This window comes from Oncorhynchus mykiss, chromosome 23, assembly GCF_057628025.1.
Source record: "Oncorhynchus mykiss isolate SJ-2025 chromosome 23, ASM5762802v1, whole genome shotgun sequence".
Classification (NCBI taxonomy): domain Eukaryota; kingdom Metazoa; phylum Chordata; class Actinopteri; order Salmoniformes; family Salmonidae; genus Oncorhynchus; species Oncorhynchus mykiss.
Genome location: NC_143044.1, coordinates 59,580,001 through 59,601,032, shown reverse-complemented (window position 1 = coordinate 59,601,032; position 21,032 = coordinate 59,580,001). Strand labels below are relative to the sequence as shown.

Sequence of the window (21,032 nt, the reverse complement as noted above, 5' to 3'; positions counted from 1 at the left end):
AATACAGAGGGCACTATATATCATAATGGAGCTACCAAGGCCAGCACAGGTGTAGGAAGCCAGCAGAGCATCAGAGCTGCTTCACCTTGACAGGTGTAGGAAGCCAGCAGAGCTGCTTCACCTTGACAGGTGTAGGAAGCCAGCAGAGCTGCTTCACCTTGACAGGTGTAGGAAGCCAGCAGAGCTGCTTCACCTTGACTGGTGTAGGAAGCCAGCAGAGCTTGTTTGTTTGTTTGTTTGTGTGTGTGCGTGCGCGCGTGCGTGCGTGTGTGTGTGTGTGTGCGTGCGTATTGTATTCTCGTTAGTCATTCCAAGACAATATAAGTAGGTCTTCTCCTGGAAATGATAGGATCAATTACTGCATAAGTAGACGGTTACTGTGATTGAGGGGACTCTGCTGGATAAACAATGTTTACAGTGTTTTATTACATTTCTTTAATGGTTTATCGAGCAGTGGGGCCCGATGTCTCTCTGTACATCATCTGATACATGTCTGGACTCCATATGACTCCATTATCTATACATTATCACACTTATAGACCTACTGCAGAGAGACTGTCTCTCACTGTAGTCTATTGTTGTATTCGGTCATTATTATAGACCTACTGCAGAGAGACTGTCTCTCTCTGTAGTCTACAGTGTTGTATTCAGTCATTATTATAGACCTACTGCAGAGAGACTGTCTCTCTCTGTACTCAGTCATTATTATAGACCTACTGCAGAGAGACTGTCTCTCTTTGTAGTCTAGTGTTGTATTCAGTCATTATTATAGACCTACTGCAGAGAGACTGTCTCTCTCTGTAGTCTAGTGTTGTATCCAGTCATTATTATAGACATACTGCAGAGAGACTGTCTCTCTCTCTTATTGCATATTGAGCAACAACCATCACAACGTCAGGTTCATGATGACACCACTATCAGCTGATCATTAACATCAGGGTCATGATGACATCACTATCAGCTGATCATTAACATCAGGGTCATGATGACATCACTATCAGCTGATCATTAACATCAGGGTCATGATGACATCACAACATTAACATCAGGGTCATGATGACATCACTATCAGCTGATCATTAACATCAGGATCATGATGACATCACTACATTAACATCAGGGTCACATCATTAACATCAGGGTCATGATGACATCACAACATTAACATCAGGGTCATGATGACATCACAACATGAACATTTACAGCTCTTTTAAAAAAATAAAAAAAACATTTTTGCCTTATTGTTTCCGTTACTATGACGTTGATGTTTTCCCTGCACTGTTGAGAGGAGAGCTCACAAGTCAGCATGTTTATACCGGTTTATGCCCGGCTACAATGACATGAATACGTGGGAGCGCTCCTCTCAACATTGCAGTCAGCATGTTTATACCGGTTTATACCCGGCTACAATGACATGAATACGTGGGAGCGCTCCTCTCAACAGTGCAGTCAACACATCAAAAGAATAAAGTGTGATTTGATTTGGACATGCTGACTTAAGTGTAAACTGCACAGTTTAGTTGACCTGTCCGGTCCAGGGGACCGCTGTGGGCATCCATCCAGGTAGACATCCAATATAAAGCAGTAATATTTCTCAGTGGACAGGTGCAATGGATGAAAACATACTTTACCATTTACCCCGGCCGGCGCCGAGCCCATCATCTATATTGGCATGTTCACAGCTGCAGAAAATTGACTGAGGTGTGGAGTCGGGAAGAGGAGGAGAGGGAGACCCAGCTCAGCTCAGGCAGACTGGGCTTTAGTAATGTGGTCACGGGCTGCTGGATGAGTGCTAGAGGGAGGGGGAGGGGGGGTTCTGGAGTCTCCACCACCAAGGGTAAAGATAGAGACATGGAGGGGTTGGGGGGTTTCAGGAGTCTCCACCACCGAGGGTAAAGATAGAGACATGGGGGGGTTGGGGGTGTTTCAGGAGTCTCCACCACCGAGGGTAAAGATAGAGACAGCCTTGGATAACATTCGGGTTAGCCCTGGATAACATCCAAATCAAATCAAATCAAATCAAATCAAATCAAATTTTATTTGTCACATACACATGGTTAGCAGATGTTAATGCGAGTGTAGCGAAATGCTTGTGCTTCTAGTTCCGACAATGCAGTAATAACAAGTAATCTAACTAACAATTCCAAAACTACTGTCTTGTACACAGTGTAAGGGGATAAAGAATATGTACATAAGGATATATGAATGAGTGATGGTACAGAGCAGCATAGGCAAGATACAGTAGATGGTATCGGGTACAGTATGTACAAATGAGATGAGTATGTAAACAAAGTGGCATAGTATAGTATAAAGTGGCTAGTGATACATGTATTACATAAGGATACCGTCGATGCTATAGAGTACAGTATATCCGTATGCGTATGAGATGAATAATGTAGGGTAAGTAACATTTATATAAGGTAGCATTGTTTAAAGTGGCTAGTGATATATTTACATCATTTCCCATCAATTCCCATTATTAAAGTGGCTGGAGTTGAGTCAGGTTAGCCAGGTTAGCCTTAGATAACATTCAGGTTAGCCCTGGATAACATTCAGGTTAGCCCTGGATAACATTCAGGTTAGCCCTGGATAACATTCAGGTTAGCCCTGGATAACATTCAGGTTAGCCCTGGATAACATTCAGGTTAGCCCTGGATAACATTCAGGTTAGCCCTGGATAACATTCAGGTTAGCCCTGGATAACATTCAGGTTAGCCCTGGATAACATTCAGGTTAGCCCTGGATAACATCCAGGTTAGCCCTGGATAACATTCAGGTTAGCCCTGGATAACATTCAGGTTAGCCCTGGATAACATTCAGGTTAGCCCTGGATAACATTCAGGTTAGCCCTGGATAACATCCAGGTTAGCCCTGGATAACATGCAGGTTAGCCCTGGATAACATTCAGGCATGAATATTGTATGAAAGGAAATTGCCCTTGAGCCTTGACTACCGTGTGTCAGAAGTGGTGTCGGTGTGTCAGAAGTGGTGTCGGTGTGTCAGAAGTGGTGTCGGTGTGTCAGAAGTGGTGTCGGTGTGTCAGAAGTGGTGTCGGTGTGTCAGAATTGGTGTCGGTGTGTCAGAAGTGGTGCTGGTGTGTCAGAAGTTGTGTCGGTGTGTCAGAAGTGGTGTCGGTGTGTCAGAAGTGGTGTTGTGGTGTTGGTGTGTCAGAAGTGGTGTTGGTGTGTCGTGTGGTGGAAGTGTTGGGAGGCAGACGACAGACAGGCAACGTTTCTCAGACAGTCGAAATCATTCATCATTTTTTATGGATTTTATACAAAGAAATGACAGAAACAAAATGAAGTGTAGCAAGATTGCAGTGTTTCCTGCTTCAGTTTGAAGTGATTGTGTTAGCTGTGTTGTTGGCTAGCTCCTCTGAACAACAGTGTCCTGATGAGAGAGCACATTTTCTACTCCAGGTGAAATCACACCTCATTAGCTCATTGTTATGGATGTGTCCAGATAAATGTCACTAGAAAACAGCTTCAACAAACGCAGCTACTGTGGTTATTCTGGCTGTTTGACGTGACTGTAAGTTAGCCGTAGTCGGTTAGCTAGCACGCAAGGGATAAGAACGTTGCCAGCCAGTATGCCAATGGAACATTTAGAACGAACAGAACAGATACAGAACAACAAGACTGAACGACTGGGTCACGTTCACAGATACAGAATAAAAAGACTGAACGACTGGGTCGTGTCCACAGATACAGAACAAAAAGACTGAACGACTGGGTCGCATCCACAGAGACTGAACGACTGGGTCATGTCTCCGGCTAACGAACCAATAGAACAAATTACCAGCCTGCTTGTGTAACAACCCTAAATTTGTGTTGGGACTATATCTTGTGGAAGGAATAAATAATATCAATAAATTCGTCAGCAAAACTTTTTTTTAAAAATTCAAATATAGTCAGTTATACTTCGTCTCGGGCCTAACAAAACCCAGGCCAATACAGTGCATTCAGAAAGAATACAGACCCCTTGACTTTTTCAACATTTTCTTATGATAAAGCCGTATTCTAAAATGGATAACCTTGTTCCCCCCCCCCCCCCCCCCCCTCGTCAATTTACACACAATACTCCATAATGACAAAGCAAAAAACGGGTTTTTAGAAATGTGTTCAAGTTTATGTAAAACAAAATACTGAAATGTCACATTTACATAAGTATCCAGACCCAAGTACTCAGTACTTTGTTGAAGCACCTTTGGCAGCGATTACAGCCGCGAGTCTTCTTGGGTTTCTCATATTCTTCTCTGCAGATCCTCTCCAGCTCTGTCAGGTTGGATGTGGGAGTGTTGCTGCACAGCTATTGTCATGTTTCCTCAGAGATGTTCGATCGGGTTCTGGCTAGGCCACTAAAGGATATTCAGAGACTTGTCCCAAAGCCACTCCTACGTTGGCTGTGTGCTTAGGGTCATTGTCCTGTTGGAAGGTGAACCTTCCCCCAGTCTGAGTTCCTGAGTGCTCTGGAGCAGGTTTTCATCAAGGATCTCTCTGAACAGATCGCTCTGTTCCTCTATCCCTTGATCCTGACTAGTCTCCCAGTCCCTGCTGCTGAAAAACATTCCCACAGCATGATTCTTCCACCACCATACTTCACCTTAGGGATGGTGCCAGGTTTCCTCCAGACGTGACGCTTGGCATTCAGGCCATGGAGTTCAAATCTAGTTTTCATCAGACCACATAATTTTGTTTCTCATGGTCTGAGAGTCCTTTACTTGATTGTTGGAACACTGCAGAGATGGTATCCTTCTGGAAGGTTCTCCCATCTCCACAAAGGAACTCTAGAGCTCTGTCAAAGTGACCATCGGGTTCTTGGTAACCTCCCTGACCAAGGCCCTTCTCCCCGGATTGTTCAGTTTGGCCAGGCGGCCAGCTCTAGGAAGAGTCTTGGTGGTTCCAAACTTCTTCCATTTAAGAATGATCGAGGCCACTGTTTTCTCGTGGTCCTTCAATGCTGCAGAAATGTTTAAGTACCCTTCCCCAGATCTGAACCTTGACACAATCCTGTCTCGGATCTCTACGGGCAAATCCTTCGACCTCATGGGTTGGTTTTTCTCTGACGTGCCCTGTCAACTGTGGGGCCTTATATAGACAGGTGTGTGCCTTTCCAAATCATGTCAAATCAATTGAATTTACAACAGGTCGACTCCAATCAAGTTGTAGAAACATCTCAAGGATGATCAATGGAAACAGGATGCACCTGACCTCAATTTCGAGTCTCATACCAAAGGGTCTGAATACTGATGTAAAGGTATTTCTCTTTTTTAATACTTGTTTTTAATACAAATAATTATAAACTGTTTTTGCCTTGTCATAATGGGGTATTGTGATGTCATTATGGGGTATTGTTATGTCATTATGGGGTATTGTGATGTCATTATGGGGTATTGTGATGTCATTATGGGGTATTGTGATGTCATTATGGGGTATTGTGATGTCATTATGGGGTATTGTGATGTCATTATGGGGTATTGTGATGTCATTATGGGGTATTGTGATGTCATGATGGTGTATTGTGATGTCATTATGGTGTATTGTGATGTCATTATGGGGTATTGTGATGTCATTATGGGGTATTGTGATGTCATTATGGGGTATTGTGTAGATTGAGGAGTAACATTTTTTATTAAATCCATTTTAGAATAAGGCTGTAAAGTAACGAAATGTGGAAAAAATCTAGGGGTCTGAATACTTTCCGAATGATCTGTATATCCTCCAAACACCAGCTTCTTAGGCGTTATCACTTAAGTGTGTGTGTGTGTGTGTGTGTGTGTGTGTGTGTGTGTATACTAAGGTGGGGTGAGTCAGTGCATGGTCTTATTCTATATAAGCTACTGGAGAGAAGACACCCTTTCGGGCCGGTACAGGGACATCTGACTGACGTGTTAGATGCACAGCTTTTTCAGGTGTGCTGCAGAATTCTATGGCGTAGTGATTTAAGCGTCAGCAACTGTTACCAGAATGACGCAATTTACCACAATCTGCCACCGTCTACCACAAAAACCATCACGGCATGAAGCTCAAAAGGTTGAAAGGAAGAACCACAGTGTATGTTCCCTGGGATGGATAAACACAGAGTTATACTCCTAAAACCGGCTGGAAATACAGATTAGCCATCTGGCAATTCTGGCAAATGCCAGATGGGCCAGGACCATTTTTTAGTTGGGTTGGGCGGGTTCACACAAAAAAATAAAATAAGTGGCACTGCCGGTGGGCCATCGGGCCTGTTCAGATGTCTCTGTTATAATCAATAATGAGCATTTGGCTGATCAGTGGGCAACGCCCCCTCCCCCCCACTCCACCCCCCTTTTTTGTTAATAGGCTGAGCTGAGGTCGCACAAATTCACATTGAAGGTCAAACCCGAGGCGTCATCAAAGAGATGTGAAAATGTGTTTATTCTGTGTTCTCTAGTCTACTTCCTGGATGTGTTTTGAATCACAGTATGTGAGTGAACACAGTCTCTCTCTCTCAATCACTTCCTCACAGTTTGATCCAGACTGGTGTTCTCTGACAACACACACACAGTATTCTCTGTGGTTATCTACCCCCCCCCCCCCCACTGGCTTGACCTCTGTGAGCCGGGTCTCCTGCTGGCCCTGATGACAGTTCATTCCCATTATCTGTCTGTCTCACAGCGGATCAACAGGTCATGCCGCTAGAGATTTGTGTTTCACGCTGAAGGAGAAACACAGAAAAACAACCCATTACCTGAGATTAAAGGGATATCACTTGACATCACTTAATTCATCTGTGGCATTTGGACTCTCTCAGTCTTTTGTGCTGGCGGTTTTGTAATTCACAGGGGTCAACTTGAAATATGAATCCCTTCACATCCAACACGCTAATCCTTTCCATTGAACCTGTTGAAATAGACAACATTCTAGAAAATGGAGTTTGGTGGGAGATCAAACACACCCAATCCATACTGTAGCAGGTAGCAGCCTATAGGCTGAACACATATCATACTGTAGCAGGTAGTAAGCCTATGGGCTGAATACATATCATACTGTATTGTAGGGTGGAACATAGTAATGATGTGGTGATATGTAGGGTGGAACATAGTAATGATGTGGTGATATGTAGGGTGGAACATAGTAATGATGTGGTGATATGTAGGGTGGAACATAGTAATGATGTGGTGATATGTAGGGTGGAACATAGTAATGAGGTGGTGATATGTAGGGTGGAACATAGTAATGATGTGGTGATATGTAGGGTGGAACATAGTAATGAGGTGGTGATATGTAGGGTGGAACATAGTAATGATGTGGTGATATGTAGGGTGGGGGGTGGAACATAGTAATGAGGTGGTGATATGTAGGGTGGGGGTGGAACATAGTAATGAGGTGGTGATATGTAGGGTGGAACATAGTAATGAGGTGGTGATATGTAGGGTGGAACATAGTAATGATGTGGTGATATGTAGGGTGGAACATAGTAATGATGTGGTGATATGTAGGGTGGAACATAGTAATGAGGTGGTGATATGTAGGGTGGAACATAGTAATGAGGTGGTGATATGTAGGGTGGAACATAGTAATGATGTGGTGATATGTAGGGTGGAACATAGTAATGATATGGTGATATGTAGGGTGGAACATAGTAATGAGGTGGTGATATGTAGGGTGGAACATAGTAATGATGTGGTGATATGTAGGGTGGGGGTGGAACATAGTAATGAGGTGGTGATATGTAGGGTGGAACATAATAATGATGTGGTGATATGTAGGGGGGAACATAGTAATGATGTGGTGATATGTAGGGTGGAACATAGTAATGATGTGGTGATATGTAGGGTGGAACATAGTAATGATGTGGTGATATGTAGGGTGGAACATACTAATGAGGTGGTGATATGTAGGGTGGAACATAGTAATGATGTGGTGATATGTAGGGTGGGGGTGGAACATAGTAATGATGTGGTGATATGTAGGGGGGAACATAGTAATGATGTGGTGATATGTAGGGGGGAACATAGTAATGATGTGGTGATATGTAGGGTGGAACATAGTAATGATGTGGTGATATGTAGGGTGGAACATAGTAATGATGTGGTGATATGTAGGGTGGAACATAGTAATGATGTGGTGATATGTAGGGTGGAACATAGTAATGAGGTGGTGATATGTAGGGTGGAACATAGTAATCATGTGGTGATATGTAGGGTGGGGGTGGAACATAGTAATGAGGTGGTGATATGTAGGGTGGAACATAGTAATGATGTGGTGATATGTAGGGGGGAACATAGTAATGATGTGGTGATATGTAGGGTGGAACATAGTAATGATGTGGTGATATGTAGGGTGGAACATAGTAATGATGTGGTGATATGTAGGGTGGAACATAGTAATGATGTGGTGATATGTAGGGTGGAACATAGTAATGATGTGGTGATATGTAGGGTGGGGGTGGAACATAGTAATGAGGTGGTGATATGTAGGGTGGGGGTGGAACATAGTAATGATGTGGTGATATGTAGGGTGGAACATAGTAATGAGGTGGTGATATGTAGGGTGGAACATAGTAATGAGGTGGTGATATGTAGGGTGGAACATAGTAATGATGTGGTGATATGTAGGGTGGAACATAGTAATGATGTGGTGATATGTAGGGTGGTGGTGGAACATAGTAATGAGGTGGTGATATGTAGGGTGGGGGTGGAACATAGTAATGATGTGGTGATATGTAGGGTGGAACATAGTAATGAGGTGGTGATATGTAGGGTGGAACATAGTAATGAGGTGGTGATATGTAGGGTGGAACATAGTAATGATGTGGTGATATGTAGGGTGGAACATAGTAATGATGTGGTGATATGTAGGGTGGAACATAGTAATGATGTGGTGATATGTAGGGTGGGGGTGGAACATAGTAATGAGGTGGTGATATGTAGGGTGGAACATAGTGATGATGTGGTGATATGTAGGGTGGAACATAGTAATGATGTGGTGATATGTAGAGTGGAACATAGTAATGATGTGGTGATATGTAGGGTGGGGGTGGAACATAGTAATGATGTGGTGATATGTAGGGTGGAACATAGTAATGATGTGGTGATATGTAGGGTGGAACATAGTAATGATGTGGTGATATGTAGGGTGGAACATAGTAATGATGTGGTGATATGTAGGGGGGAACATAGTAATGATGTGGTGATATGTAGGGTGGAACATAGTAATGATATGATGATGTGTAGGGTGGGGGTGGAACATAGTAATGAGGTGGTGATATGTAGGGTGGAACATAGTAATGATGTGGTGATATGTAGGGTGGAACATAGTAATGATATGGTGATATGTAGGGTGGAACATAGTAATGATGTGGTGATATGTAGGGTGGAACATAGTAATGAGGTGGTGATATGTAGGGTGGAACATAGTAATGATATGATGATGTGTAGGGTGGAACATAGTAATGATGTGGTGATATGTAGGGTGGAACATAATAATGAGGTGGTGATATGTAGGGTGGGGGTGGAACATAGTAATGATGTGGTGATATGTAGGGTGGAACATAGTAATGATGTGGTGATATGTAGGGTGGAACATAGTAATGATGTGGTGATATGTAGTGTGGAACATAGTAATGATGTGGTGATATGTAGGGTGGAACATAGTAATGAGGTGGTGATATGTAGGGTGGAACATAGTAATGATGTGGTGATATGTAGGGTGGAACATAGTAATGATGTGGTGATATGTAGGGTGGAACATAGTAATGATGTGGTGATATGTAGGGTGGGGGTGGAACATAGTAATGATGTGGTGATATGTAGGGTGGAACATAGTAATGATGTGGTGATATGTAGTGTGGAACATAGTAATGACGTGGTGATATGTAGGGTGGAACATAGTAATGATGTGGTGATATGTAGGGTGGAACATAGTAATGATGTGGTGATATGTAGTGTGGAACATAGTAATGATGTGGTGATATGTAGGGTGGAACATAGTAATGAGGTGGTGATATGTAGGGTGGGGGTGGAACATAGTAATGATGTGGTGATATGTAGGGTGGAACATAGTAATGATGTGGTGATATGTAGGGTGGAACATAGTAATGATATGGTGATATGTAGGGTGGAACATAGTAATGATGTGGTGATATGTAGGGTGGGGGTGGAACATAGTAATGAGGTGGTGATATGTAGGGTGGAACATAGTAATGATGTGGTGATATGTAGGGTGGAACATAGTAATGTTGTGGTGATATGTAGGGTGGAACATAGTAATGATGTGGTGATATGTAGGGTGGAACATAGTAATGATGTGGTGATATGTAAGGTGGAACATAGTAATGATATGGTGATATGTAGGGTGGAACATAGTAATGATGTGGTGATATGTAGGGTGGAACATAGTAATGATGTGGTGATATGTAGGGTGGAACATAGTAATGATATGGTGATATGTAGGGTGGAACATAGTAATGATGTGGTGATATGTAGGGTGGAACATAGTAATGATATGGTGATATGTAGGGTGGAACATAGTAATGATGTGGTGATATGTAGGGTGGAACATAGTAATGATGTGGTGATATGTAGGGGAGAACATACTAATGAGGTGGTGATATGTAGGGTGGAACATAGTAATGATGTGGTGATATGTAGGGGAGAACATAGTAATGATGTGGTGATATGTAGGGTGGAACATGGTAATGATGTGGTGATATGTAGGGTGGAACATAGTAATGATGTGGTGATATGTAGGGTGGAACATAGTAATGAGGTGGTGATATGTAGGGTGGAACATAGTAATGATATGATGATGTGTAGGGTGGAACATAGTAATGATGTGGTGATATGTAGGGTGGAACATAGTAATGATGTGGTGATATGTAGGGTGGAACATAGTAATGTTGTGGTGATATGTAGGGTGGAACATAGTAATGATGTGGTGATATGTAGGGGAGAACATAGTAATGATATGGTGATATGTAGGGTGGAACATAGTAATGATATGATGATGTGTAGGGTGGAACATAGTAATGATGTGGTGATATGTAGGGTGGAACATAATAATGAGGTGGTGATATGGCCTAGTGTGACAGTTTTTGAGAAACTCTCCCCTTTCTCCCAGTCCTTAGAGGACCACTGCCAGCATGTGTGTTCCTGGCAATGTTCTCCTGCTGTCTGAGTGTTCCTGGTAATGTTCTCTTGTTGTCTGAGTGTTCCTGGTAATGTTCTCATGTTGTCTGAGTGTTCCTGGTAATGTTCTCCTGCTGTCTGAGTGTTCCTGGTAATGTTCTCCTGCTGTCTGAGTGTTCCTGGTAATGTTCTCCTGCTGTCTGAGTGTTCCTGGTAAATGTTCTCCTGCTGTCTGAGTGTTCCTGGTAATGTTCTCCTGATTTCTGAGTGTTCCTGGAAATGTTCTCCTGATTTCTGAGTGTTCCTGGAAATGTTCTCCTGCTGTCTGTGTTCCTGGTAATGTTCTCCTGCTGTCTGTTCCTGATAACGTTCTCCTGCTGTCTGAGTGTTCCTGGTAATGTTCTCCTGCTGTCTGTTCCTGGTAATGTTCTCCTGCTGTCTGAGTGTTCCTGGTAATGTTCTCCTGCTGTCTGAGTGTTCCTGAGGGCCATTAATCAGTTTGGATCTAAACCAGATGTCTCTCTGATTACTTTCAAAGTGTTCCTGAGGGCCATTAATCAGTTTGGATCTAAACCAGATGTCTCTCTGATTTCTTTCAAAGTGTTCCTGAGGGACATTAATCAGTTTGGATCTAAACCAGATGTCTCTCTGATTTCTTTCAATGTGTTCCTGAGGGACATTAATCAGTTTGCATCTAAACCAGATGTCTCTGTGATTTCTTTCAAAGTGTTCCTGAGGGCCATTAATCAGTTTGGATCTAAACCAGATGTCTCTGTGATTTCTTTCAGAGTGTTCCTGAGGGCCATTAATCAGTTTGCATCTAAACCAGATGTCTCTGTGATTTCTTTCAGAGTGTTCCTGAGGGCCATTAATCAGTATGCAGCCGTGTTAAACAAGAAGTTCCTGGATCAGACCAACTTTGAGCTTCAGGTGAGCTCACCACTCTCTAAAGCCTCAGTTTGTTAAAAACAAATACTGTTACTCCATTAGTCAATCTGCCAGACCTGAAGACTGGTTGAATTATGTAAATCTAATGTCAAATCTCTGTTTATGTAGAGTTTTGTTTCGCTAGTCTTGCACTGCATTTGGAGAGCTTAACGAGACTGGTTGAATAGTGAAGTCATTAAAGACGGTTCAGAACGGTGACTTGATTGCCTTCAAAAGTATTTATTGCTGACACTTTGCAGAGCAATCTCCTGCATCAAAAACACTGGTTGAATACTGTTAATGAAATGTAAAATGTATGGTTATTTTAGGGCTGTCCCCGACCCCCCAAAAATATTGGTGGACTGAAAGTCGTCTGTTCTTTCGACCGATCGATTGCTAGAATGTTTTAAACGTGTATTTTTCCATATATCGACACACCCAATGTGTTTTAATAAAATCAGCTATATGTATTGAGCTTGTCTGATGCTTTAAGCTTACGGTTTGATTAAATAAGACAAATGCCTCAAGAGGGAGCCAGAGATCTAGATAACCAGAGTAAAACAACCTTAACCTTACCCAACTATTCTCCTCCTGTTCCTGCTGGCTTTCGCAGGTTCTGCCATTACTCTCAGGAAGTTGCCTTAATACACTACATGGGGAATCGGCAATATTTCTCATGTGGAATGTCAATGTATCTTACCGTTTCTACCAATCTGCCTGCCAGTTATGGATATCAAATGCACATTTCCGTGAAACATTTTACTTCTTATTTATAATATCGTCTTCATATCTCAAAATCATTGCCACGTGGTTAGTCTAAATTCTATCCAAATCTAAATGAAAATGATACAAACCTAAAGAGTCACTTCTATTTCCATTGCCAAATATGTTAAAATAGCATAAAGCTATTATTATTAGCAAATGAAATATAAATATAAATATCAAATTAATACATTACAGCCTGCAGGTAGAACATATTTGGATAAAAATAAAAAATAAAGATATGTACCAGTCAACATTACTCAACTCAAGGGTTTTTCTTTATTCTTACTATTTTCTACATTGTAGAATAATAGTGGAGATATGAAATAACACATATGGAATCATGTAGTAATCAAAATATATTTTATATTTAAGATTCTTTGCCTTGATGACAGCTTTGCACACTCTTCGATCCCCAAATGAGCACATTTATATGCCTTCATTTGCGCGCAGGCCAGGTATATATAGACCTACTTCTATGCGAGTATGTCCTTACTCAACATTGACAGGAGCACAGACAATGACTAAATTGGAGAGAGAAGTGCATTGTGCATCTAGGCGCATGGTCAATCCACCCTGAGGACGAGATCAATACGCTTCTACGTATCCAAGGGGTTTTCTTGATCCAGATAAAAGCAGATATCAGTTTATCTATGGAGATAAAAAAAAATACATATTTTATCATAAAGATAAGAATGCATTGAAATAAGTGTAAAAACTTAGGAAATAAATTAATTTAGTTAATTATTCCGCTCAAAGAAAGAGAAAGTAAATCCTGTTTTTATTTTTTTTGTTTTACTTTTACCTGTATTTAATGAGGAAATTCAGTTAAGGATAAATTATTATTTACAATGACGGCCTATGAGGTTAAACTGCCTTGTTCAGGGGCAGCTCGGGGATTCGATCTTACAACCTTTCGGTTACTAGTCCAACGCTCTAACCACTAGGCTACCTGCACCTGTTTCAGGTGGAGTATCAAGGGAGGGAAATTGGCTTTATGGAGATCTTTGTAAATTGTGTGTGACCCAAATATTTAAATTTCTGTGTCGTCACCCTGAAGGATACATGACTAAAATACGTTTGCATGGCAGAAGGATTAAAAGGCATCAATTCACTTTCAACCCGGATATTTTACCAAATGTCTTTAGTAGAACCTGGATCTCTGGAACAAACATTTCGCTACAATAACATCTGCTAAACATGTGACTAATACAATTGTATTTGATTTTGATTTTGGAAGACCAGTTAAAGGGTCAGACATATAAAATAGCACGTCATATGCATAGAGTGCTCTAAGCCTCCTCTTCGAATACCTTTTGATAGTGGTGTTACTATGTATTTGCTGTGGCTAAATGCTCAATTGCAATGGCAAACAGCTGAGGGGATAGAGGACAACCCTGGCTTGTTCCACGTTAAAGTTGGAAATACGGTTTTTATTTATTTGTACACGCTGCAACCAGGAGGAATAAAGGACTTTGATCCAGAACATAAAATTGTGACTGAATCCAAATGGTTTGAGAGTATAAAATAGATAATCCCACTCCACCCAATCAAACGCCTTCTCAGCGTCATGTGATAACATTATCTCTGGGTTATCAGATGAGGGATTATAAAGTATATCATACAGATGTGTGATGTTGAAAAAATAATGACGATTTTTAATTAAAACAGTTTGATCTGTGGAGATAATGTAGGGAAGGACTGACTCAAAATGTTTGATCTGTGGAGATAATGTAGGGAAGGACTGACTCAAAATGTTTGATCTGTGGAGATAATGTAGGGAAGGACTGACTCAAAATGTTTGATCTGTGGAGATAATGTAGGGAAGGACTGACTCAAAATGTTTGATCTGTAGAGATAATGTAGGGAAGGACTGACTCAAAATGTTTGATCTGTAGAGATAATGTAGGGAAGGACTGACTCAAAATGTTTGATCTGTAGAGATAATGTAGGGAAGGACTGACTCAAAATGTTTGATCTGTAGAGATAATGTAGGGAAGGACTGACTCAAAATGTTTGATCTGTAGAGATAATGTAGGGAAGGACTGACTCAAAATGTTTGCTCTGTGGAGATAATGTAGGGAAGGACTGACTCAAAATGTTTGATCTGTAGAGATAATGTAGGGAAGGACTGACTCAAAATGTTCGCTCTGTGGAGGAGGACTGACTCAAAATGTTTGCTCTGTGGAGGAGGACTGACTCAAAATGTTTGCTCTGTGGAGATAATGTAGGGAAGGACTGACTCAAAATGTTTGCTTTGTGGAGATAATGTAGGGAAGGACTGACTCAAAATGTTCGCTCTGTGGAGGAGGACTGACTCAAAATGTTTGCTCTGTGGAGATATTGTAGGGAAGGACTGACTCAAAATGTTTGCTTTGTGGAGATAATGTAGAGAATGACTGACTCAAAATGTTTGATCTGTGGAGATAATGTAGGGTAGGACTGACTCAAAACGTTTCATCTGTAGAGATAATGCAGCGAAGGACTGACTGAAAATGGCAGGCAATCATCTTAGAAAGAATCTTTACAACTCAATTCAGTAAAGAACTTAAAGGCCTATATGAACCACACTCAAGAGGTTGTTTTTATCAGAAGAAGTGACATGCATGCCTGTCTCATTGTTGACGGTTAAAGAGTTTGAGGAGAATTGATTCCTCAAATACGGAAAGCAAGAGAGGAGAGGTGTAGATCTGAGAATGTTTTCTATAAGAATTACCTCAGAAATCCATCGGGTCCAGGGGATTTACCACACTGCGTAGATTTAATTTCCAACACCATCTCTTCTACCGAGAGTTGCTCTTCTAGTTCAGCAGCTATCTCAGGTTCAACTGTAGGAACATCTACGTTCTCAACAAAGGTGTCAAGTAAGAAAAGTAAGTTACGTTACACCAATACAATCCTGGTAGTGGTGTAGTTTAGCCACGATGACATAAGGTTTTCCACCAGGCTACCTTGCTTGAGAGCCCCGGTGTGAGTGGTCTACAAGGACGTCTTTATCTAATTTGAGGGCTTCGTTCAATAACTTTAAAGAGTGTTGAAGTAGGACTTGAGCCCTGGTCCTCAACCCATGATCCTGGTGTTAGTCTTTCGCATATTACCTTGTAAATGTGTGCATATTGTATATTGGAGTTTCTTCAAAGTAGCCACCCTTTTCCTTGATGACAGCTTTGCACACTCTTGGCGTTCTCTCCACCAGTTTCACCTGGAATGCTTTTCCAACCGTCTTGAAGGAGTTCCCACATATGCTGAGCACTTGTTGACTGCTTTTCCTTCACTCTGCGGTCCGACTCATCTCAAACCATCTCATTTGGGTTGAGGTTGGGTGATTGTGGAGACCAGGTCATCTGATGCAGCACTCCATCACTCTCCTTGGTCAAATAGCCCTTACACAGCCTGGAGGTGTGTTGGGTCATTGTCATTTTGAAAAAGAAATTATAATCCCACTAAGCGCAAACCAGATGTGATGGCATATCGCTGCAGAATGCTGTGGTAGCAATGCTGGTTAAGTGTGCCTTGAATTCTAAATAAATCACTGACAGTGTCACCATCAAAGCACCCTGACACCATCACACTTCCTCCTCCATGCTTCACGATGGGAACCACACACGTGAAGATCATCTGATCACTTACTCTGCATCCCACAAAGACACAGCGGTTGGAACCACAAATCTCAAATCATCAGACCAAAGGGCAGTTTTCCATCAGTCTAATTGCTCATGTTTCTTGGCCCAAGCAAGTATCTTCTTATTATTGGTGTCCTTTAGTAGTGGTTTCTTTGCATCAATTCGACCATGAAGGCCTGATTCAAGCAGTGACCTCAGAACAGCTGATGTTGAGATGTGTCTGTTACTTTAACTCTGTGAAGCATTTATTTGGGCTGCAATTTCTGAGGCTAGTAACTCTAATGTGCAGCAGAGGTAACTCTGGGTCTTCCTTTCCCGTGGCGGTTCTCATTAGAGCCAGTTTAATCACAGCGCTTGATGGTTTTTGCGACTGCAGTTGAAGAAACATTCAAAGTTCTTGACATTTTCCGGATTGACTGACCTTCATCTCTTAAAGTAATGATGGACTGTCGTTTCTCTTTGATTATTTGAGCTGTTCTTAATGTGGACTTGGTCTTTTACCAAATAGGGCTATCTTCTGTATACCACCCCTACCTTGTCACAGCACAACTGATTGGCTCAAACACATTAAGAAGGAAAGAAATTTCACAAATTAACGTGTCAATTGAAATGCATTCCAGGTGACTACCTCATGAAGCTGTTTGAGAAAATGCCAAGAGAGTGCAAAGTTGTCATCAAGGCAAAGGGTGGCTACTTTGAATAATCTCAAATATAAAATATATTTTGATTTGTTTAACACTTTTTTGGTTACTACATGATTCCATATGTGTTATTTCATAGTTTTGATGTCTTCACTATTATTCTGCAAATACAGAAAATAGTACAAATAAAGAAAATCCTGGAATGAGTAGGTGTCCAAAGTTTTAATATTTCTATATTTGATTTTGAATGCATTTCTAATCTCAGCATCCACAATAAAACACTCTCTCACTGCATTTATTTTCTGTAAACTTAACGTGTAAATATTTGTATGAACATAACAAGATTCAGCAACTGAGACATAAACTGAACACGTTCCACAGACATGTGACTAACAGAAATGTTATAATTTGTCCCTGAACAAAGGGGGGGTCAAAATCAAAAGTAACAGTCAGTATCTGGTGTGGCCACCAGCTGCATTAAGTACTGCAGTGCATGTCCTCCTGAACTGCACCAGATATGCCAGTTCTTGCTGTGAGATGTTACCCCACTCTTCCACCAAGGCACCTGCAAGTTCCCGGACATTTCTGGGGGGAATGGGCCTAGCCCTGACCCTCCGATCTAACAGGTCCCAGACGTGCTCAATGGGATTGAGATCCGGGCTCTTCGCTGGCCATGGCAGAACACTGACATTTCTGTTTTGCAGGAAATCAAGCACAGAATGAGCAGTATGGCTGGTGGCATTGTCATGCCGGAGGGTCATGTCAGGATGAGCCTGCAGGAAGGGTACCACTTGAGGGGGTAGGATGTCTTCCCTTTAACGCACAGCGTTGAGATTGCCTGCAATGACAACAAGCTCAGTCCGATGAGGCTGTGACACACCGCCCCAGACCATGACGGACCCTCCACCTCCAAATCGATCTCGCTCCAGAGTACAGGCATCGGTGTAATGCTCATTCCTTCAATTATAAATGCAAATCTGACCATCACCCCTGGTGAGACAAAACCGCGACTCGTCAGTGAAGAGCACTTTTTGCCAGTCCTGTCTGGTCCAGCGACGGTGGGTTTGTGCTCATAGGCGACGTTGTTGCCGGTGATGCCTGGTGAGGACCTGCCTTACAACAGGCCTACAAGCCCTCAGTCCAGCCTCTCTGAGCCTATTGCGGACAGTCTGAGCACTGATGGAGGGATTGTGCGTTCCTGGTGTAACTCGGGCAGTTGTTGTTGCCATCCTGTACCTGTCCCGCAGGTGTGATGTTCGGATGTACCGATCCTGTGCAGGTGTTGTTACACGTGGTCTGCCACTGCGAGGACGATCAGCTGTCCGTCCTGTCTCCCTGTAGCGCTGTCTTAGGCGTCTCACAGTACGGACATTGTAATTTATTCCTCATCTGCAGTCCTCATGCCTCCTGCAGCATGCCTAAGGCACGTTCACACAGATGAGCAGCGACCCTGGGCATCTTTCTTTTGGTGTTTTTCAGAGTCAGTACAAAGGCCTCTTTAGTGTCCTAAGTTTTCATAACTGTGACCTTAATTGCCTACCGTCTGTAAGCTGTTAGTGTCTTACCGTTCCACAGGTTCATGTTCATTCATTGTTTATGGTTCATTGAACAAGCCTGGGAAACAGTGTTTAAACCCTTTACAATGAAGATCTGTGAAGTTATTTGGATTTTTACAAATTATCTTTGACAGGGTCCTGAAAAAGGGATGTTTATTTTTTTTCACTTGTCATTGTGGACTATTGTGGTGTATTGTGGTGCATTGTGGGGCATTGTGGGATATTGTGGGGCATTGTGGGGTATTGTGTGTAGATGGGTGAGAAAAGAGATCCATTTAATCCATGTTGAATTCAGGCTGTAACAACATGGAGATTAAGTCCAGGGGTATAAACACTTTCTGAAGGCTCTGTAATAGTAGGGATTACGTCCCAAAGGACACCTTATCCCCTAGGTAGTGCACTACTTTTGACTAGGGCTCTGGTACGAAGTAGTGCACTGAATAGAGAATAGGGTGCCATTTGGGATTCACTTGGTCATTTGAACGCTCTTAACGAAAGGGGTTGAACTCTACAGCACTAAAATGAGATTAGCATAAACACGTTTGACAGTGGTACGCTTAAATTACTGTATAATGAGCTGTGATTTAAAAAAAAGCCATTTCGGGAATATTTTATCTCGTCTCTTCGAGGCATTCATGCTCCTTTTTTTCCTACTTTTCAAATCTGTCACATATGGAATAATTGTTAATGCTGTTAACTATTTAAGTGCAGACGAGGGTCTGGGCAGCTTTTCAAAGCCTTCAGGTCATGTCTTCATTGTGATAAAGTTCACGCGTCTCCTAATAACACTGAGACGTCCTGCTGAATTCTGTTATTTTGAATATGTCTTCATTCACAACTAAAGGGCACAGGGATCATTTGTCTGGCTACAACACCTCTTTAATAGAATGAATATGTGTCTCTGAATCTAAGCCATGTTGTCGTCTGTGTGTCGGTGCCTCTGCTTCAGAAAGAGAGTGTCTGAAGGGCGGAGTCTAATATAGAATGGTCTGAATGTTTATAGATATCTTCAGGATGAGATTGTTATTGCTATGACAACCTGGCAATATGCACCTCTCTCTCTTTCTCCCTTCTCTCTTCCCTCTCTCTTCCCCCTCTCCTCCCTTCTCTCCTCCCTTCTCTCTTCCATCTCTCTTCCCCCTCTCCTCCCTTCTCTCTTCTCTCCTCACTTATCTCCCTCTCTCCTCTCTTCTCTCCTCTCTCTCCTCACTTTTCTCCCTCTCTCCTCCCTTCTCACTTATCTCCCTCTCTCCTCTCTTCTCTCTTCCCCCTCTCCTCCCCTCTCTCTTCTCTCCTCACTTATCTCCCTCTCTCCTCTCTTCTCTCCTCTCAGCTGTGGAACAACTACTTCCACCTCGCCGTGGCGTATCTTACCCAGGAGTCCTTGCAGCTTGAGAACTTCTCCAGCGACAAACGATCCAAGATCTTCCAGAAGTGAGTTACATTACCCCCGTCACGCACTCCCCAGAGGACAGGACATTACCCCCGTCACGCACTCCCCAGAGGACAGGACATTACCCCCGTCACGCACTCCCCAGAGGACAGGACATTACCCCCGTCACACACTCCCCAGAGGACAGGACATTACCCCCGTCACGCACTCCCCAGAGGACAGGACATTACCCCCGTCACGCACTCCCCAAAGGACATTACCCCCGTCACGCACTCCCCAGAGGACAGGACATTACCCCCGTCACGCACTCCCCAGAGGACAGGACATTACCCCCGTCACGCACTCCCCAAAGGACATTACCCCCGTCACGCACTCCCCAGAGGACAGGACATTACCCCCGTCACGCACTCCCCAGAGGACAGGACATTACCCCCGTCACACACTCCCCAGAGGACAGGACATTACCCCCGTCACGCACTCCCCAAAGGACATTACCCCCGCCACGCACTCCCCAGAGGACAGGACATTACCCCCGTCACGCACTCCCCAGAGGACAGGACATTACCCCCGTCACGCACTCCCCAGAGGACAGGACATTACCCCCGTCACGCACTCCCCAAAGGACATTACCCCCGTCACGCACTCCCCAGAGGACATTACCCCCGTCACGCACTCCCCAGAGGACATTACCCCCGTCACACACTCCCCAGAGGACATTACCCCCGTCACACACTCCCCAGAGGACAGGACATTACCCCCGTCACGCACTCCCCAAAGGACATTACCCCCGTCACGCACTCCCCAGAGGACATTACCCCCGTCACACACTCCCCAGAGGACATTACCCCCGTCACACACTCCCTAGAGGACATTACCCCCGTCACACACTCCCCAGGGGACAGGACATTACCCCCATCACGCACTCCCCAGAGGACAGGACATTACCCCCGTCACACACTCCCCAGAGGACAGGACATTACCCCCGTCACACACTCCCCAGAGGACATTACCCCCGTCACACACTCCCCAGAGGAC

At 43.1% G+C, this 21,032-nt stretch overlaps 1 protein-coding gene across 5 annotated transcripts in view; it reads left to right on the top strand.

Annotated features, from left to right (window-relative positions):
• Window positions 1-21,032, top strand: part of LOC110514830 (dedicator of cytokinesis protein 1) — a 611,880-nt gene that overhangs the window by 389,585 nt on the left and 201,263 nt on the right. For 4 of the 5 annotated variants that reach the window (XM_090217799.1, XM_090217797.1, XM_090217798.1 and 1 more), the window contains exons 30-31: window positions 11,947-12,025; window positions 19,938-20,038. In XM_090217799.1, the coding sequence (XP_090073925.1) occupies window positions 11,947-12,025; window positions 19,938-20,038 (180 nt within the window). Of the gene's footprint in view, window positions 1-11,883; window positions 12,026-19,937; window positions 20,039-21,032 lie in introns of all 5 variants that reach the window. The other variant, XM_090217795.1, reaches the window with a different exon arrangement.